This window comes from Thalassophryne amazonica, chromosome 4 (genome assembly GCF_902500255.1).
Source record: "Thalassophryne amazonica chromosome 4, fThaAma1.1, whole genome shotgun sequence".
Taxonomy (NCBI): domain Eukaryota; kingdom Metazoa; phylum Chordata; class Actinopteri; order Batrachoidiformes; family Batrachoididae; genus Thalassophryne; species Thalassophryne amazonica.
In genome coordinates, this window is record NC_047106.1 from 69292993 (window position 1) to 69311580 (window position 18588).

General features: G+C 43.4%; 1 protein-coding gene across 1 annotated transcript in view; it reads left to right on the forward strand.

Annotated features, from left to right (window-relative positions):
• Nucleotides 1-18588, forward strand: part of igsf5b (immunoglobulin superfamily, member 5b) — a 127417-nt gene that overhangs the window by 60057 nt on the left and 48772 nt on the right. The window contains 1 exon segment of the mRNA XM_034168778.1: nt 10620-10747. Coding sequence (XP_034024669.1) covers nt 10620-10747 — 128 coding nt within the window.

Below are 18588 nucleotides of genomic sequence, written 5' to 3' on the forward strand. Positions count from 1 at the left end.
TTGATCACTGACCCAAAGCATGAAAACGACCCCATCTGATGACTCCAGGATTTGTATTCAACACTGTCAAGTCATGTCTAGGAGCATGTGTCTGTGCTACATTTCGCTGCATCCACCACACCATGGAAGTGCCCTGAGTCCTGGTGGGCAACCATCCAGGCAGTCTGGTGGTCCATTGGCACCTCTTCAAAGTCAGCATCGATCTGCCACAGCCAGGTGAAACATGAGCATCCCTATGGCTGTTGTGTGGGCCGCTGAAGAGGAGGTACTGCTGGCCCACCACCACAAGATGGCGCCCTGCTTGAAGTGCGGGCTTCAAGCACGAGAGGGCGTCAGGAGCAACCAGGAGTGACAGCTGTCACTCATCATCCATACCAGCTGTCACTCATTCACTTCTCATCACCACCACCATAAAGGCCGGACTGCAACTCCACCTCCCCGCCGAGAAATCAACTACCATTCAGGTAATTTCTCTGCTGACAGACACTTTGTGTGTTTAACCTGAACTTCTATTGCAGCCGTTTTCCTGGAGTGTTTGCTTATCTGGAGGATTGGCGTTTGGTGTGATAGCGACGGCTTCGCCTCACACCCCAACTCAGATAAGTGGTTGACCAGGAGCTGCACGAGTGTGTGTGATTGGAGGTGGAGGTTCTCCCTCCTTTACTTAATACAGACTGTGGGATTACTGAGTGTGTGAACTCACACTCATCTGGACTGTCTCTGTTTTCTGCCAGCAGTACCGGGTCTGACTGCTGAAGACAGCGGCCACCTGGGGCGCAGGGCTTGGCGGCTCCGGTGTTCTTCAGCTCCGTTGGTGGTGGAAGCTGTGTGGGGATCCAGCTCTTCTCTCTCCAGGCGTCTTCTATCGTCGAGCCTGCCCACACGTCACCTGGTGTATGATTGACAGTCCACCATATTGTTATTGTCTGTACGTTGTTGTGCGATTCACAACATTAAATTGTTACTTTTGGCTTATCCATTGTCTGTTCATTAACGCCCCCTGTTGTGGGTCCGTGTCACGTCACTTTCACAACAATGGCCTTCTTCTGAGACGCCTGCATGCTGGATCTGACTGTGGCAGACTGGCTATCTGCTATTTACATGATGCAGTATTAAGATATGCCCGACATAGACAAGATCAGAACACACATATACTGTGCTTGTTCAAAGTCAGCAATCGAAAACAACCATTAAACAAGTAGTACAAGAGCTTCAGCATTACAGAAAGAAAGAGAAAGAAGGACAATGATCTGCCCAGAGAATGAGATAGCAGACTGCCAAGGAGCCATTGACACCATCACTGAATGGGGCAACCGCCTTGCAGCAAATTAGGACATCAATCGCTATGTTCAGCAATGTTGAAAATGACTCAGCCAGCTTGTTAATTTCTTTAGGGCCCCTTCACAGAGTCGCTTCAAATGCCTCGTACAGCTGTTGCTACAACCATTTGTGCACACCAGTGGCCAAAAGACAGTGAGTGCCCTGCGAGTACCCATTTGACCTCCCTCTCAGCAGGTGTCGGCCAATTTCCAGGTGCCACACACGAACATCCAACACTGCTCACTGGATGGACATTTAGAAAAGGCGGGGCTATTCGCGTCCCTGGTATGAGAGTAAACCACAAGCAACCACATTCGAGCTGTCTGTGAAAATTGTCTAAGTGCCACACAAGTGTGGTGTCACGAAGCAACACACATGGGCGTGGCTGTGCCAAACTCCCCTCCTTATGTGTGGCATGCTATTGTGTCAACTCCCCCTTCAACACATGTGGCATCCGTGTGTATCTCCCTGCCACACCTCCCGCTCCGCCAACACATATGTCATGCCAGTGTGCCGTGCTGATATTGATGTACAGACAAGATCAATGGGGACCGGCCAGCCACGTCTGAGCGCACACAGCACAGCAAGGTGCCTTTCAGCTGATCACCAGCCAGTCACACACTGAAAGCTGAAAATAACGGCTCAGTGCACACGACGTGTTACATTAAAAACACAAAGAGCAGAGCCAGGACAAGTATATGAATAAATACTACAATAACTACATACATAATTATACAACAAATAACTAAAATGAATAATCACAGAACACAGAAACAGAGAGTGACACTTTGTTCTGTCGCCTGAATGAACAGGTGGGCATGGCCGCATACAGCAGCAGCTGTTGAGATCTCTGGGACCCGCGAGTCACAGCTGGAGAACACGTACCATGTTTTGAAGGACATGACAATACAACTCTACACCGTGAGGCATGTGCTTGCTGTCCTCATGTTAAAAACATATATCGGTTTTGCCATGGGCTGGAGCAGACGCTCAGCACGCACACCGGCAGGCTGCTCCATGTGAAAAGGACTGTCTGATCATGTGAACACTCAGCTGGTGATCTGAATGTCACGTCACCCACATGAACTTTGGTCCACATGACGCGGTGTTGCTCCTTCGGCTTGCTCGCCGCTCGCTGGACACGCGCACAGGGCCGGCTGGATATGCCGGGCCAGCTGATATGGACATAAGTGTGCACTGCTTCTTTCATGTCATTTCATGACTCTACATCTGTGACCATGGGTCATCTACAGAGGAAGAGAAGGTTCGTACTTGTATTATCTGCTCCATAAGAGGGATTCAATAAACTGCGGGGTTTTTTAATGGTGTGTGGTTTTTATTTTTTCTCCACAGCAGCAGGGCAATGTGTTGCAACACACAACACTGTGTTCGTGCACGCACATGAGTGTGCAAGAAACTGTTGCCTCTGTATCATGCACGCCTGTCCGACCGTGTGTCCCTCCCGACAGCAGGTGGAATGCTTCACGTTTCCCCATTTTGTTTTTTGTTCGCGGATGTTATTCCAGTTTCTGCTTCTTTCGCCCAATGTTGTGTGATGTGTGAAGGGGCCCTTACTGCTGTACTACAGTTAGTTTATTTATTGACCTGGTTCGATGGTGTGTGTAAGGCTCTGTGCTGCTCTGCAGCAGAGCCAAGGCCTGGAATGTCACTAACTCTACTTGGTTGGTAAATGGAGTTACTATTATTATTTTTTGGGGGAGGGGTGGGGGAAGCAATAATTGGTGAGTGGACATTTTCTGCTTTTGATCATTTTGTCCAATTTTCCCAGCACACAGTGTTTATTTGTTTTGGATGTGTGCAAACCACCATGTATAGCTGTACATGTTACATATTTTCACCAGCTTTTCTCTGGTTAGAAAAGAAAGAGAAACTGCACCAACATGACCAGGAGCATTAGTGATGATGATGACGACGACAGAGTACAGCTTCTATTGCATGAATATAAACAGAGCAATACACTGCATACTGCATATGGATACAGAAATAATGCCTTTGTATTATTTGAATCTTTACTTTTTCTTCATTTTGAAATGATGTATACGAGACAGGGCAGCCCGGTGGCTTAGTGGTTAGCACTGTTGCCTCACAGCGAGAAGGTCATGGGTTCAATTCCCGCCTGTGGCCTTTCTGTGTGGAGTTTGCATCTTCTCCCCGTGTTTGCGTGGGTTTCCTCCAGGTGTTCCGGTTTCCTCCCACATCCAAAGACATATGGGTTAGGTGGGTTGGAATCTTTAAATTGTCTGTAGGTGTGCGAGTAAGTATGACTGTGTTTGTTTGTCTGTTTGTGGCCCTGTGACAGACTGGCGTTCTGTCCTGGGTGTACCCCGCCCCCGCGGCCCTTAATTGGACTAAGCGGTTGACGATGAGTGCAGTGAGTATACAAGACAATGAGTGATTTTTACAAAATTTTCCATGCACAGACACACTTTTAAGTGTTGTGAAGTAACACAGTGAATGGTGTGTATAGCACCACTTAGGTGACTCCGAAGCTGTCCACTGACATTCTGTCCCTAAGTTGTCAATTCAAGGTGAGAAAAATACACTTTTAAAATCAAATTTATTGTAGCAACTAATATTTATATATGTTTTTAATTTTCATGATTTCATAAAGATAAATTTATGCACAGCTTTGTTGTTGAGTATTTACCATTGGCTTTTGTTATTCAGGAGCACTTCTTGTCCCATTTGGTGACACATGGTGATACACTTGTGAGACGTATGCAGGGGGTCCCGCCCTCCAGTTCCTCTGTCTGGTTGTATGGAGCTGGTTAGCAGCAGCTCATTTCCACTTCATGCAAGTTTCTTAGAAACTGAAAATGGGCGTTTCAGGGATGTGTCACTTCAGTGTACTATACGAGGTCCGTTAGAAAAGTATCCGACCTGTTTATTTTTTTCAAAAACCTGATGGATTTGAATCATGTGTGCTTGCATTAGCCAACCTTGAACCTTCGTGCGCATGCATGATTTTTTTCACGCCTGTCGGTTGCGTCATTTGCTTGTAAGCAGCCTTTGTGTGAGGATGAGTGGAGTCTCTCGTCATTTTTTCTTTGCAAGGAAATGGCGGAACGACTGGAGCAGCGCGACTGCATCAAATTTTGCCACAAACTGGGCAATAGCCAGGTGGAAACCATTCGGATTATTTAGATGGCTTTCGGTGAGGATCCTCTGGGCATCACACAGATTAAGGAGTGGTACAACCGGTTTAAAGACGGCCGCACAACGGTGGAGGGTGCGCCGCGCTCCGATTGGCATCAACACGCTGAAACGACCGGATCATTTCCAAAGTGAACACTGTGGTGATGTGGGACAGTTGTGTGATTATCCGAGAAATTTCGGCACATTCCACTGTGAAAGAAGATTTTGCCATGAAAAGAGTGGCGGCGAAATTCATCGGCATGAAGCTGATGGCGCAGCAACAGCGCCTCCGTGATGAAGCCTCACAGGACATGTTGTAACATGTCCTGACATGTCCAGCTTGTCCACAATTTCTCGGATAGTCACACGACTGAAAAGCCACTGAAAGCTGTCTGAATCTTCCGAATGGTTGACGAGCTGAGCATGTTACAACATGTCCTGTGAGGCTTCATCACGGAGGCGCTGTTGCTGCGCCATCAGCTTCGTGCCGATGAATTTCGCCGCCACTCTTTTCATGGCAAAATCTTCTGTCACAGTGGAATGTGCTGAAAAAGTGCTGATGTCCACCTCTTCCGCAATTTCTCGGATAATCACATGACGGTCCCACATCACCACAGCGTTCACTTTGGAAATGATCCGGTCGTTTCAACGTGTTGATGCCCAGTTTGTGGCAAAATTTGATGCAGTCGCGCTGCTCCAGTCATTCCGCCATTTCCTTGCAAAGAAAAAACGACGAGAGACTCCACCCATCCTCACACAAAGGCTGCTTACAAGCAAATGACGCAACCAACAGGCGTGAAAAAAATCACGCATGCTCACGAAGGTTCAAGGTTGGCTCATGCAAGCACACATGATTCACATCCATCAGGTTTTTGAAAAAAATAAAACGGTCGGATACTTTTCTAACGGACCTCGTATGTTTTCATTTGTAGTTAATACAATGATGACCTATAGTTTTTGTTGGAAAGGCGTATTAATTGACCCTTTTATGTTCTTCTAAAGGCTGTTGTGGTTTACATTTGAAATTAGAGGAAAATCAGGATCTGCCTACTTACACAGCCAACCTTAGAAGTCCACAGTGCTTAGATTTCCTTTCAGTAATTAACAGATCTCATGAAACCTCATTTCACGAGTCACTTGGATTGGAAAAGAGTGCTGATGTCATTTTGTTCTCTTTTCCAATGTATCTTTTAGCCATGATTGCACACAATCCTCCATCAGTCAGTGAAAATGAGGCTGCTGGCTCTTTTCCAACCTTTGTTGGCTAGAACGAAGAATATGAAAAAGCAGCTGGAGTTGACTATAAGTATTGGAAGCTTTTGAAAAAGGACACAGTATTCATAACACTGCATCAAGCATCAAATAAAAGGCTGTAGTGGTAGTCAATAATTCATACAAAATATAAGGATTTGAAACGAAACCCAAACAAGACATCCACTTCAATAAAGCTTCTGTAATTATTTCTCTGTCTCCAGCATTCGTTTGTTGAATCATTTGCTTTTTAGGGCACCAAACAGTAGACTTCATATGTGCAATACTGCATCTCTTCAGGCCTTAAATGACTTTTTTTCAAGGCAGGGAAGGAGATGAAAGAGGAAAGAGAGATGCATTCACCAGACTTTAAATAAGTGATCAATCAGCAGGGACTGACTGGTCTTAATCTTTGAGGAGAGATATACAGCGGGTAAAATAAGAACTGAACACGTCACCTTTTTTTCCTCAGTAAATGTATTTCTAAAGGTGCTATTGACATGAAGTTTTCACCAAATGCTGGTAACAGCCAAAGTTATCCACACATACAAAGAAATCAAACTATAGATGAATTAATATAGATGAAGATAAATTAAGTCATGTGTGATAATGTGAAATGACAGAAAAATTGTTGATACCTGAAGAAAGGGAGATGCAAAAAGACATGAAATGCTGAAAATCACCAGCTGAAATCGATCAGTAATTAGAAAGCAATCCTGCCCCTTTTCAGTGCTAATTAATATTAGATGGTTCAGTCCCAAGTGGTGGCCTATATAAAGGTGTCTCATTACCAAGGTGTCACACAAAAACATCTCATGATGGGGAAAAAGCAAAGAGGTTTCTCAAGATCTTCACAACCTTACTGTTGCAAAACATACTGATGGCACTGGTTACAGAAACATTTCTAAACTTCTGAATGTTCCAGTGAGCACTATTGGGGCCATAATCTGGAAGTGGAAAGAACATTATTTCACGATAATCCGGCTATGACTAGGAGGTGCTCCTCTCAAGATTTCTGACAGAGAAGTGAAAAGAATTACAGTTGTCCAAGAGCCAAGGAGCGCTTCCGAAAGACCTGAAATAAGCAGGTACAATTGTTTCAAAGAAAACAATAAGTAATGCCATCAACCACCATGGCCTGTATGCACATTCACCATACAAGACTGCATTGCTGAAGAAAAAGCTGTTGTTGCTCCGTTAAAGTTTACTGCCACAAGATTTAGACAACCCTGTGAAATACTGGGAGAATATAGTCTGGTCAGATGAGACCAAAATTGAACTCTTTGAATGCCACAATACACAGCTGTTTGGAGGTCAAATGGCACTGCACATCACCCCAAAAACACCAGACCAACAGTAAAGTTTGGACGTGGTAACATCATGGTGTGAGGCTCTTCTTCATCTTACGACACTGGAAAACTTCATATACGAGGTCTATTAGAAAAGTATCCGACCTTATTATTTTTTCAAAAACCATATGGATTTGAATCACGTGTGGATTACATCAGACATGCTTGAACCCTCGTGGGCATGCGAGAGTTTTTTCACGCCTGTCGGTTACGTCATTCGCCTGTGGGCAGTCTTTGAGTGAGGAGTCGTCCACACGCTCGTCGATTTTTTTCATTGTTTAGGAATGGCTCAGAGACTGTTGCTTTGTTTGATAAAATTTTTTTCAAAACTGTAAGGCACAACTGAGTGGACACCATTCAATAAATTCAGCTGGTTTTCGGTAAAAATTTTAACGGCTGATGAGAGATTTTGGTCTGGTAGTGTCGCTTTAAGGACGGTCCACGGCGCCTGACGGCGATCTGCGCTTCGAGGCGGCAGCGTCTCGCCGTTTCAAGTTGAAAACTTCCACATTTCAGGCTCTGTTGACGCAGTAAGTCTGTCAGAGAACAGAGAACTTTCAGAAGAAGTTGCATGAGGAGTTTATTCGGACATTCCATTGTTAATGGTCATTTTGTAATGAAAGAATGTGCGGGCAGAGTCGCATGTCGGACCGGACCCGACCACGGGGGGTCGCGGCAGGAAAAACACCTCCGTTGGAAATCTTAACGGGCAAGTTGGAACATGCCCAAGCTGTTAAACAATTTCTCAGTTACTCACTTGTTGAAAGCCATCAAAAGCCGCCTGAATTTTACAAATGGGTTTTCAACACGGAGGTGTTTTTCTGGTCGCGGCGCACACAGATTGCGTCGTCGTCACTGAAACGACTCGGCGAATTTGCGCGCACGTTCTTTCATTACAAATGACCTTTAACAGTGAATGTCCACATAAACTCCTCATGCCGGCCTCTTCTGAATCTTCTCTGTTCTCCTCACGACGTCCTGGGTCAACAGAACCTTAAATTAGGATGATTTCAGCTCGAAACAGCCAGACGTCGCCTGGGAGCGCTGCGCGACGTCCCGCTCCGTGGAAGTGCTTACACCGACAGAAACACCCCATAATCTCTCATCAGCCGTTAAACTTTCACAGAAAACCATCTTAATTTCTCGAATAGTGTCCACTCGGATATTCCTCACAGGTCCAGAAAAAATTTTGATAAAGCAACGCGCGCCGTCTCGAGCAGCGTTGTGAAACAAAGGAATTCAGCCGAGTGGGCGGGGACCACATCTCACTCAAGGCCTGCCCACAGGGAAATGACGTCACCGACGTGTGAATAAACTCACGCATGCGCACGAGGGTTCAAGCATGATTGGTGTAATCGCATGTCATTCAAATCCATATAGTTAAAAAAAAATAAAAGGGTCGGTTTATTATCTAAGAGACCTCGTACAGTAATTGAAGGAAGGATGAATGGAAAAATGTACTGAGACATTCTTGATAAAAATCTGTTGCCATCTACTAGGATGATGAAGATGAAACGAGGCGGAGAATCCAGCAAGAAAATTGATCCAAACACACATCCCATGAAACTCTCAATTGGTTTCAGAGAATGAAAATAAAACTGTCCAGCCAATCACCTGAGTTGAATCCAATAGAAAATCTATGGAAAGACTAAAGATCCAGTTCATAGAAGATGTCCAAGAACCTTCAACATTTGAAGACTGTATGTGTGAAAGAATGGGACAAAATCACACCTGAGAACTGCATGTAACTAGTTTCTCCATACAGGAGGCATCTTGAAGCTGTCGTTACCAACAAAGGATTTTGTATGAAAATATACAGTTCAGTAAGCGTGTTCAATATTTTTCCCTGTGCCATTCCATTTATTACACATAACTTAATTTCTATACTTATTTGTGTTTGGTTTCTTTGCATGTGTGGATTACTTCAATCAATCAATCAATTTTATTTATATAGCGCCAAATCACAACAACAGTTGCCCCAAGGCGCTTATATTGTAAGGCAGGCCATACAATAATTACGTAAAAACCCAGTGGTCAAAACGACCCCTGTGAGCAAGCACTTGGCGACAGTGGGAAGGAAAAACTCCCTTTTACACAGGAAGAAACCTCCAGCAGAACCAGGCTCAGGGAGGGGCAGTCTTCTGCTGGGACTGGTTGGGGCTGAGGGAGAGAACCAGGAAAAAGACATGCTGGTGGAGGGGAGCAGAGATCAATCACTAATGATTAAATGCAGAGTGGTGCATACAGAGCAAAAAGAGAAAGAAACACTCAGTGCATTATGGGAACCCCCCAGCAGTCTAAGTCTATAGCAGCATAACTAAGGGATGGTTCAGGGTCACCTGATCCAGCCCTAACTATAAGCTTTAGCAAAAGGAAGTTTTAAGCCTAATCTTAAAAGTAGAGAGGGTGTCTGTCTCCCTGATCCGAATTGGGAGCTGGTTCCACAGGAGAGGAGCCTGAAGCTGAAGGCTCCTGCCTCCCATTCTACTCTTCAAACCCTAGGAACTACAAGTAAGCCTGCAGTCTGAGAGCAAAGCGCTCTATTGGGTGATATGGTACTATGAGGTCCCTAATATAAGAAGGGACCTGAGTATTCAAAACCTTATAAGTAAGAAGAAGAATTTAAAATTCTATTCTAGAATTAACAGGAAGCCAATGAAGAGAGGCCAATATGGGTGAGATATGCTCCTCTCCTTCTAGTCCCCGTCAGTACTCTAGCTGCAGCATTTGAATTAACTGAAGGCTTTTCAGGGAACTTTTAGGACAACCTGATAATAATGAATTACAATAGTCCAGCCTAGAGGAAATAAATGCATGAATTAGTTTTTCAGCATCACTCTGAGACAAGACCTTTCTAATTTTAGAGATATTGCGTAAATGCAAAAAAGCAGTCTTACATATTTGTTTAATATGCGCTTTGAATGACATGTCCTGATCAAAAATGACTCCAAGATTTCTCACAGTATTACTAGAGGTCAGGGTAATGCCATCCAGAGTAAGGATCTGTTAGACACCATGTTTCTAAGATTTGTGGGGCCAAGTACAATAACTTTAATTTTATCTGAGTTTAAAAGCAGGAAATTAGAGGTCATCCATGTCCTTATGTCTGTAAGACAATCTGCAGTTTAGCTAATTGGTGTGTGTCCTCTGGCTTCATGGATAGATAAAGCTGGGTATCATCTGCGTAACAATGAAAATTTAAGCAATGCCGTCTAATAATACTGCCTAAGGGAAGCATGTATAAAGTGAATAAATTGGTCCTAACACAGAACCTTGTGGAACTCCATAATTACTTCAGTTGTTACTGACATCTGGTGAAAATCTCATATCAATAGCACCTTTAGAAATATATTTACTGAGACAAAATGGTGATGTGTTCAATACTTATTTTAGCCGTACAGGGAAGGAGTAAATTTCAAAGGAGACTGAAGTGTTTTCAAACCAATCTTATCTGCTTCACACTCATATCTGTATGAATGTGCAGGAATACAGTTGTGAGACTGCTAAAGTACTTCTTTTTTTTTTGTTTTACCTTGATTGCAGAGAAAGGCAGTGTGAAAATCATTGGGGCAACAGGACAGCTTTGAGGGGACAGAGGGGTCCTGTTTGAATGTGAAGCCACAGGATGGTATCCTCAACCCTCTTTACAGTGGCAGGTGAATGACAAAAAGGTAAATCATTTACTGCAAGTATCCACGATAACCAGTACCATCTTAATAATCAAGCAACCAGTTGGGATTTACAGTCCTGGTCAGTGTTATTGACACACCTACGTATATTTTAAGCAAAGAATAAAAAAAAATGCTTTTATAGAGTGAAATAAAAACACACTTTGATGAATTACTATTAAGTCATTGCTACTACTACTCTTACTAATAACAGTAATCATTTATTTGTGCTACACTTTCAAGCAAATGCCACTTTTCTTTACAACATTCATGAAATTTAAAAGCACACATTAGTCATGAAGAAATATAAACAGTATGATACTGCATGGTAAATGTATCTGGAGTAGGAATTTCTTAAAAACTGAGCGACCATGCAAAAAAGAGACTAGTTTTTAGAAGGTACCAAGGCACCCATGGCAGCTCTGAAGGAGTTACAGGTTTGTGTGGCTGATGGGAAAACCTGTGAAGAAGTGCTTTATTTATTTATTTATTGACTGTTTGCCTCACTGGTTATAGCTTCATGATGGAGTGGAGCAGTGAAAGATTTGTTTCAAGAAAACAGATGAATTGTGGCTGAAGTCTCCCCTGTGCCTTCTGACAATTGATCTGAAATTTCTTTTCATTAAAAAAAAATCCAAGAAGAAGTCAAGTGCATCTTGTGAGTCAAACACATGTCTAAAATATTGTCATGGAACTCAATATCTGGAATCCTGCTTGGTCTGTGAAACAAACCCACTGAGCCTGTTTAGTGCTTTGTGCAGCATACTTGGCTATTACATTGCTCCTGCTCCCCCTGTTTAGGTGAGGAGGTGTGGTGAGCTGCAAGTCCTTTCTATTTAGAGGAAAATGCACAGAAACAATATTTATTCATTTAGACGTATCACCTCAATGAACGATGTGGTAGTTTTAGCTACAAACTTTACAACCTGTTTTGAACACACTTATTAACCAGTATTTGCATTTTAAAAATGGGTATATATGACACCCTTTAATGTCTGAATACAAGACGTAGAATAATATTTTATATCAGGATTCAAAAACAAAACATTATGTCTTGGAGAAATGGGGGAGAGCTGACATTTTCCATTTGGTATGCTTATTATTTTGGGGCAAGGGGAATGTCGCCAAAATGGAAAGTTGATAGGACTAATATTTTTGGATAAATTGGAGATATTAGGTAACAACAGTGAACAATGGACATTGATAATTAAATTCTGGACTCACATGCCATTCCAGCAGGGGGTGAACATCACTCAACAAAAATATAAACGCAACACTTTGGTTTTGCTGCTATTTTGTATGAGATGAACTCAAAGATCTAAAACTTTTTTCCACATACACATATCACCATTTCCCTCAAATATTGGTTCACAAACCAGTCTAAATCTGTGATAGTGAGCACTTCTCCTTTGCTGAGATAATCCATCCCACCTCACAGGTGTGCCATATCAAGATGCTGATTAGACACCATGATTAGTGCACAGGTGTGCCTTAGACTGCCCACAATAAAAGGCCACTCTGAAAGGTGCAGTTTTATCACACAGCACAATGCCACAGATGTCGCAAGATTTGAGGGAGCGTGCAATTGGCATGCTGACAGCAGGAATGTCAACCAGAGCTGTTGCTCGTGTATTGAATGTTCATTCCTCTACCATAAGCCGTCTCCAAAGTCGTTTCAGAGAATTTGGCAGTACATCCAACCAGCCTCACAACCGCAGACCACATGTAACCACACCAGCCCAGGACCTCCACATCCAGCATGTTCACCCCAAGATCGTGTGAGACCAGCCACTCGGACAGCTGCTGAAACAATCGGTTTGCATAACCAAAGAATTTCTGCACAAACTGTCAGGGAAGCTCATCTGCATGCTCGTCGTCCTCATCGGGGTCTCGACCTGACTCCAGTTCGTCGTCGTAACCGACTTGAGTGGGCAAATGCTCACATTCGCTGGCCGTTTGGCACGTTGGAGAGGGTGTCTCTTCATGGATGAATCCCGGTTCACACTGTTCAGGGCATATGGCAGACAGCATGTGTGGCATCGTGTGGGTGAGCGGTTTTCTGATGTCAATGTTGTGGATCGAGTGGACCATGGTGGGTTATGGTATGGGCAGGCGTCTGTTATGGACGAAGAGAACACAGGTGCATTTTATTGATGGCATTTTGAATGCACAGAGATACCGGACGAGATCCTGAGGCCCATTGTTGTGCCATACAACCAAGAACATCACCTCATGTTGCAAGCAGGATAATGCACGGCCCCATGTTGCAAGGATCTGTACACACTCTTGGAATTTGAAAACGTCCCAGTTCTTGCATGGCCGGCATACTCACCGGACATGTCACACCATTGAGCATGTTTGGGATGCTCTGGACCGGCGGTATACGACAGCGTGTACCAGTTCCTGCCAATATCCAGCAACTTCGCACAGCCATTGAAGAGGAGTGGACCAACATTCCACAGGCCACAATTGACAACCTGATCAACTCTATGCGAAGGAGATGTGTTGCACTGCATGAGGCAAATGGTGGTCACACCAGATACTGACTGGTATCCTCCCCAATAAAACAAAACTGCACCTTTCAGAGTGGCTTTTTATTGTGAACAGTCTAAGGCACACCTGTGCACTAATCATGGTGTCTAATCAGCATCTTGATATGGCACACCTGTGATGTGGGATGGATTATCTCAGCAAAGGAGAAGTGCCTCACTATCGCAGATTTAGACTGGTTTTGTGAACAATATTTGAGGGAAATGGTGATATTGTGTATGTGGAAAAGTTTTAGATCTTTGAGTTAATCTCATACAAATGGGAGCAAAACCAAAAGTGTTGCGTTATATTTTTGTTGAGTATATATATTAAAAGCCAAGTGGCCTCTTTGTACGTGTGTGCGTGTGTACAACTTTCGATCACCTGACATTTGTCGTTTGGTATGCTTATGTATTTGGGTCAAAGATGAACACTTGCGGAAATGGAAAGTTGATAGGGCTAATATTTTTGGAGAAATTAGGGATATTAGGTAACAATGGATGTTGATATCACCATTAATCAGTCCCTGGTACCCAAAACATGACATCAACTAAATGTGCCAAATAATAAATGCAATTATTCACAAAGGTTTCTGATTTTAATTTCCTGCACTTTCAATTGCAGTATATAGAAACTTTGCATAATTCATAACCATCCTTGAAAAATGTCACCTACCTATTTTATAAACACTACCCAATCTGGAAACCGTGGATCTCCACGGGCAATGTGTGAGTAGTCTTTCTGACATATTTCTTCCTAATGTAGGCAAACAAAATGGTCAAACACGCCTACATTTTTCAACCTGGGCTTTATTTTAGGTATTTTAGGACTTTTCTCAGCTTTTTACTCAGGCCAAAATTTTTTTAACTGGTCCAGTATTGAGTTAGATTGGAAACACCATCATGGTTTAAATGTTTGTACAGTATATTGGTACAGCTCAAGTCAGAACCATGAAAGTAAAGTTAGATTGTCAGTGAGGGGCTCAGCCTTCTGTCTATACAGTAGTGCTCAGAATAATAGTGCTATGTGACTAAAAAGATTAATCCAGGTTTTGAGTATATTTCTTATTGTTATATGGGAAACAAGGTACCAATAGATTCAGTAGATTCTCACAAATCCAACAAGACCAAGCATTCATGATATGCACACTCTTAAGGCTATGAAATTGGGCTATTAGTAAAAAAAAGTAGAAAAGGGGGTGTTCACAATAATACTGCTGTTGACGCTACAAACTCAAAACTATTATGTTCAAACTGCTTTTTTAGCAATCCTGTGAATCACTAAACTAGTATTTAGTTGTATAACCACAGTTTTTCATGATTTCTTCACATCTGCGAGGCATTAATTTTGTTGGTTTGGAACCAAGATTTTGCTCATTTACTAGTGTGTGGGGAACCTACTGTAGATGAAACAAGCCTTTCACTGACAGAGACTTGCAGTGCCATTGTTAAGGGCCCCTTCACACATAGTACAAATATGTACAAATCAGGGCGAATCACGGCAAAACGGCTCCTATGAGCGAAACCACGAAAACATCGAGCTGATGGGCAGGCGTGAACAAACCCGCTGCAACGGTTACGTGCACTCGACAGTGTCGTGCACAAAATTGTCACAGCGGGAACACAATGCGAGCAGTTGGAGCATGTGTAACCACATCGCAAAGCTGCTGTGACAAAAAAAAAACAAAAGAAAAATACATACCACCCATGGGATTTGAACCTGCAATTTACAAAAGCTCTGATTACCAGATAGAAATTTTTACTACTGCGCTACAATCACTGTCTTATAACAAGAGGTGAAATGGCTAAAATCAACAAAGAAATAAATGTATTTGTATTTGTATGAGAACAAAGCACCATGATAATTGACCAAACAGCATTTGTTACGGTGTATTTCTGCTGAGACATGACTGAAACTGGCATATTTGTTGCACTGTTGGCTTGTCATATAGTCCTGTGGTACGCCGCTCACAGGACGCACATGTCGGGCCGGCCATGCGCGTCTGGCCCGACACACATCAGGCTCGACATGCTTGTCAGGCTCAACACACGTGTCCTGTCAGACAGACGTGACATTCAGATTGCCTGCTGTGTGTCCACATGAACTGACGGTCTGTCAATGTGCGCCTTGTGTGCGCTCTCCAGCCTGTCACAAAAGCGATATGTTTTTATGTATTTCCACGTGAGGACAGCAAGCACACACACGCATGTCTGTTCTGTCTGTTCTGCAGCTGTGACATCCAGAACCAGAGATCTCAACACCTGCAGCTGTCGGCGGACACCCCCCCCCTGTCAGTCCAGCACACACACCAACACACCATCTGTACATCCATATATCAGCAGCTCATGCAAGTGCGCTCCTCCTGGTATGCTACATGTTTAAGGATGGGGGGAGCACAACACACGCACATCACATGTGTGTGCAGGGGGAGCTGACCTTCTGGCACCTCACATGTGTGTTGCTGTTTGCAAAGCCACACTCGTGGGGGCACCTTAGACAAATTTCACTGCCAGCTCGAAAGTGATCGTCTGCTGACTGTTTTTGTACTACAGTGTGAATGGCCACACATTTTCTAAGTGTCAAGTGAGCCATGTTGGATGTTTGTGTGTGTCAGCTCGAATTTGGCAGACACCTGCCCATGAGAGGGATCGAATGGGCTTGGTCATGGTTTCTCCCACACCCCTGGTTTTTTAACCTGTCTGTCTTGTGTTAGTTTTTTCCCGAGATGGCGCCCTGTGTTTAGTTTTATTTCTGCTGCGCCTCACTGCTCACCTCAGCACACACACTGCTGTAATGAACAGCTGATTAGAGACAGACTATTAAACTCAGACTTTCAGTTCAGCAGGGACAGATTCTTCCAGACGTGTTCCATGACGCTGATGTTCCATGATTCATGACCTGGAGATCCATGATCTGAGAACCGAGCCTGATTCCTCTCTGTGACCTTGACCGCATCTTCCTGCTGCTTTCAAGCACCTAGACGTCGGAGCTTCCCGCAGCAAACTTCAGGTAACCTGGCCAACTCTCTAATTCCCGTATTGAGAGCGAAGCTCTCTTCCTGGTTTCTCTGCTGGTTTCCAGACCCCTTCCTGAGTGGCTCCCACGCTACCCTGGTTCCTGGCCCCTGGGATCCCTGCACAGCAAGTCACTTTGGAATTCTTCAGCTCTCAGCTCAGAGCGCAGCTCCGCTTCACGGCAGTTAAGTTCCTTCTTGTCTTAGTAGGATTCTGTTCTCACTTGTGCCTGTCAGTGACTGTGCTATGATAAAGAACTGTTCCAAGAACTCTTCCTAAGAACTGTATGAACTCTGACATTGAACGACTAAGAGTCCGCTGTCAAGTCCTGCTTAATTGGAACTGCATCACAAACATGCAGCATTTAACCTTAGGACACCCTGGAGACAATTTATGAACTGTGAACTCTTTCTGAACAGTAAACCTTATTTTCTCAAAGGAGAACATTATTCCAAGAACTGTGAACAATTCTATTTAAGCCTTCAGTGAACTGTGAATCGTTTAAGGCTTCCAATGTTATGAGTGCAATCACTCACCATCGTTTTCTTCGTTCCCTCAGTTCCTGGTCTCTGCTTCGGTGTGTCCACCTGTCCTGGTCCCAGAATCCAAGCTTTCAGTTCTTCCTGACTCGGGAACTGCAGTTCCCTATTTTCACCACCAGGAGCGGGCTAATTCTCCACTCTGCACGCATCCCCAGTGCAGCACCATTATTTTGTTCTTATCAATAATATCTTTTCTTTTGCAAACCCCTCTGTTTCTTGCTCCCAGCATTTGGATCCATAGCCTGTACTGGTCCGGTCCCGTCCAGACCTCTAACCACAAAGGGCTCTCACAGGGCACGCTCTGTCTTTCATCAGCCGCTGGTGTGTGCAAATAGTTGTAGCGACAGCTGTACGTCGCGTTAGAGGCAGCTACGATTTTACACAAATTGCATACATTTCCTTTTTCGTGCGCAATTTCTCCACAATCGTACTATGTGTGAAGTGGCCCTAAAACCAGTTAGATGTTTTAAAAGTTTCTTTCAATTAATGGAGGTAAATATGCACACGAGTGTAGGGATCCATCTATCAGAGACTTCTTTTTTGTAATTTAAGTTTTTATTGATTTAAACATTTACAAAAACAAATATAAACAAACAGAAACAAACATAAGTAGAAACAAAGGCTGGTGCACCCCCCTCCTTTCACATTCAGGGTAACAACACAATACAGGCTACAGTAAGACAGTTACAAAAACAAATATCTGCAATGAACTGGAAAAAAAACCCTCAAAAGCAAGTATCACATGGGCCGTCACTTTTAAGAGTCTCCCAAAAGCTATTCCATTTAATGACTTTGTCCCCTTTCAAGATGTTGAGCATGGCATCATAAGAGGCTGTGTCTGCCATTGATTTAATCCAGTCCTTATCTCAGGCGCACAGTGGTCTTCCAGTTGTCTTAAGATAATTCTGGATGCTGTCACAAGACCGACCATAACAACTGAAAGGACTCCTTTGGAAACATTCGGCATTTGAGATCTGTCTCCCAATAAACACAATTCTGGGGTCTGAGGGACGTCTGATCCAGACCAGTCACTTAGAACTTCCAAGACTTTAGTCCAAAAGGGTGAAACCAACGAGCATTCCCAAAGGCAGTGTAAGTATGTCCCCATGTCATCTTTACATTTCAAACACAAATTGTCTGACATTAGTTTCATTCTGTGCAGTCTTGTAGGAGTATGATAATATATCTATGCAACACCTTGTATTATATACAACCCCAATTCCAGTGAAGTTGGGATGTTATGTAAAATGTAAATAAAAACAGAATACAATGATTTTCAAATCCTCTTCAACCTATATTCAATTGAATACACCACAAAGACAAGATATTAATGTTCAAACTGATAAACTTTATTGTTTTTGTGCAAATAATTGCTTATTTGAAATGGATGCCTGCAACACATTTAAAAAAAAGCTGGGACAGTGATATGTTTATCACTGTGTTACATCCTTTCCTTCTAACAACACTCAGTGACGGAAATGACGACACTAATTCACAACTAATCACAACTCAACAATAAGGCAGTCATACGCATGGCCCGGACAACCAGCACAGACTCTGATCATCCTCTCCACTGTTACTTCTGCCTGCTGCCCTCTGGTCGCAGGTACAGAACTCTGAAATGGAAGCGGGAATGCTTTAGTAAAAGCTTTGTCCCTTCTGCCATAGCAGTTTTAAACAGTTTATAACATGTCCTGATCACTTGTCATTTGTATGTGTGTTCTGTGTCTATAAGTGTTTTTATGTGACAGTTGCTGTG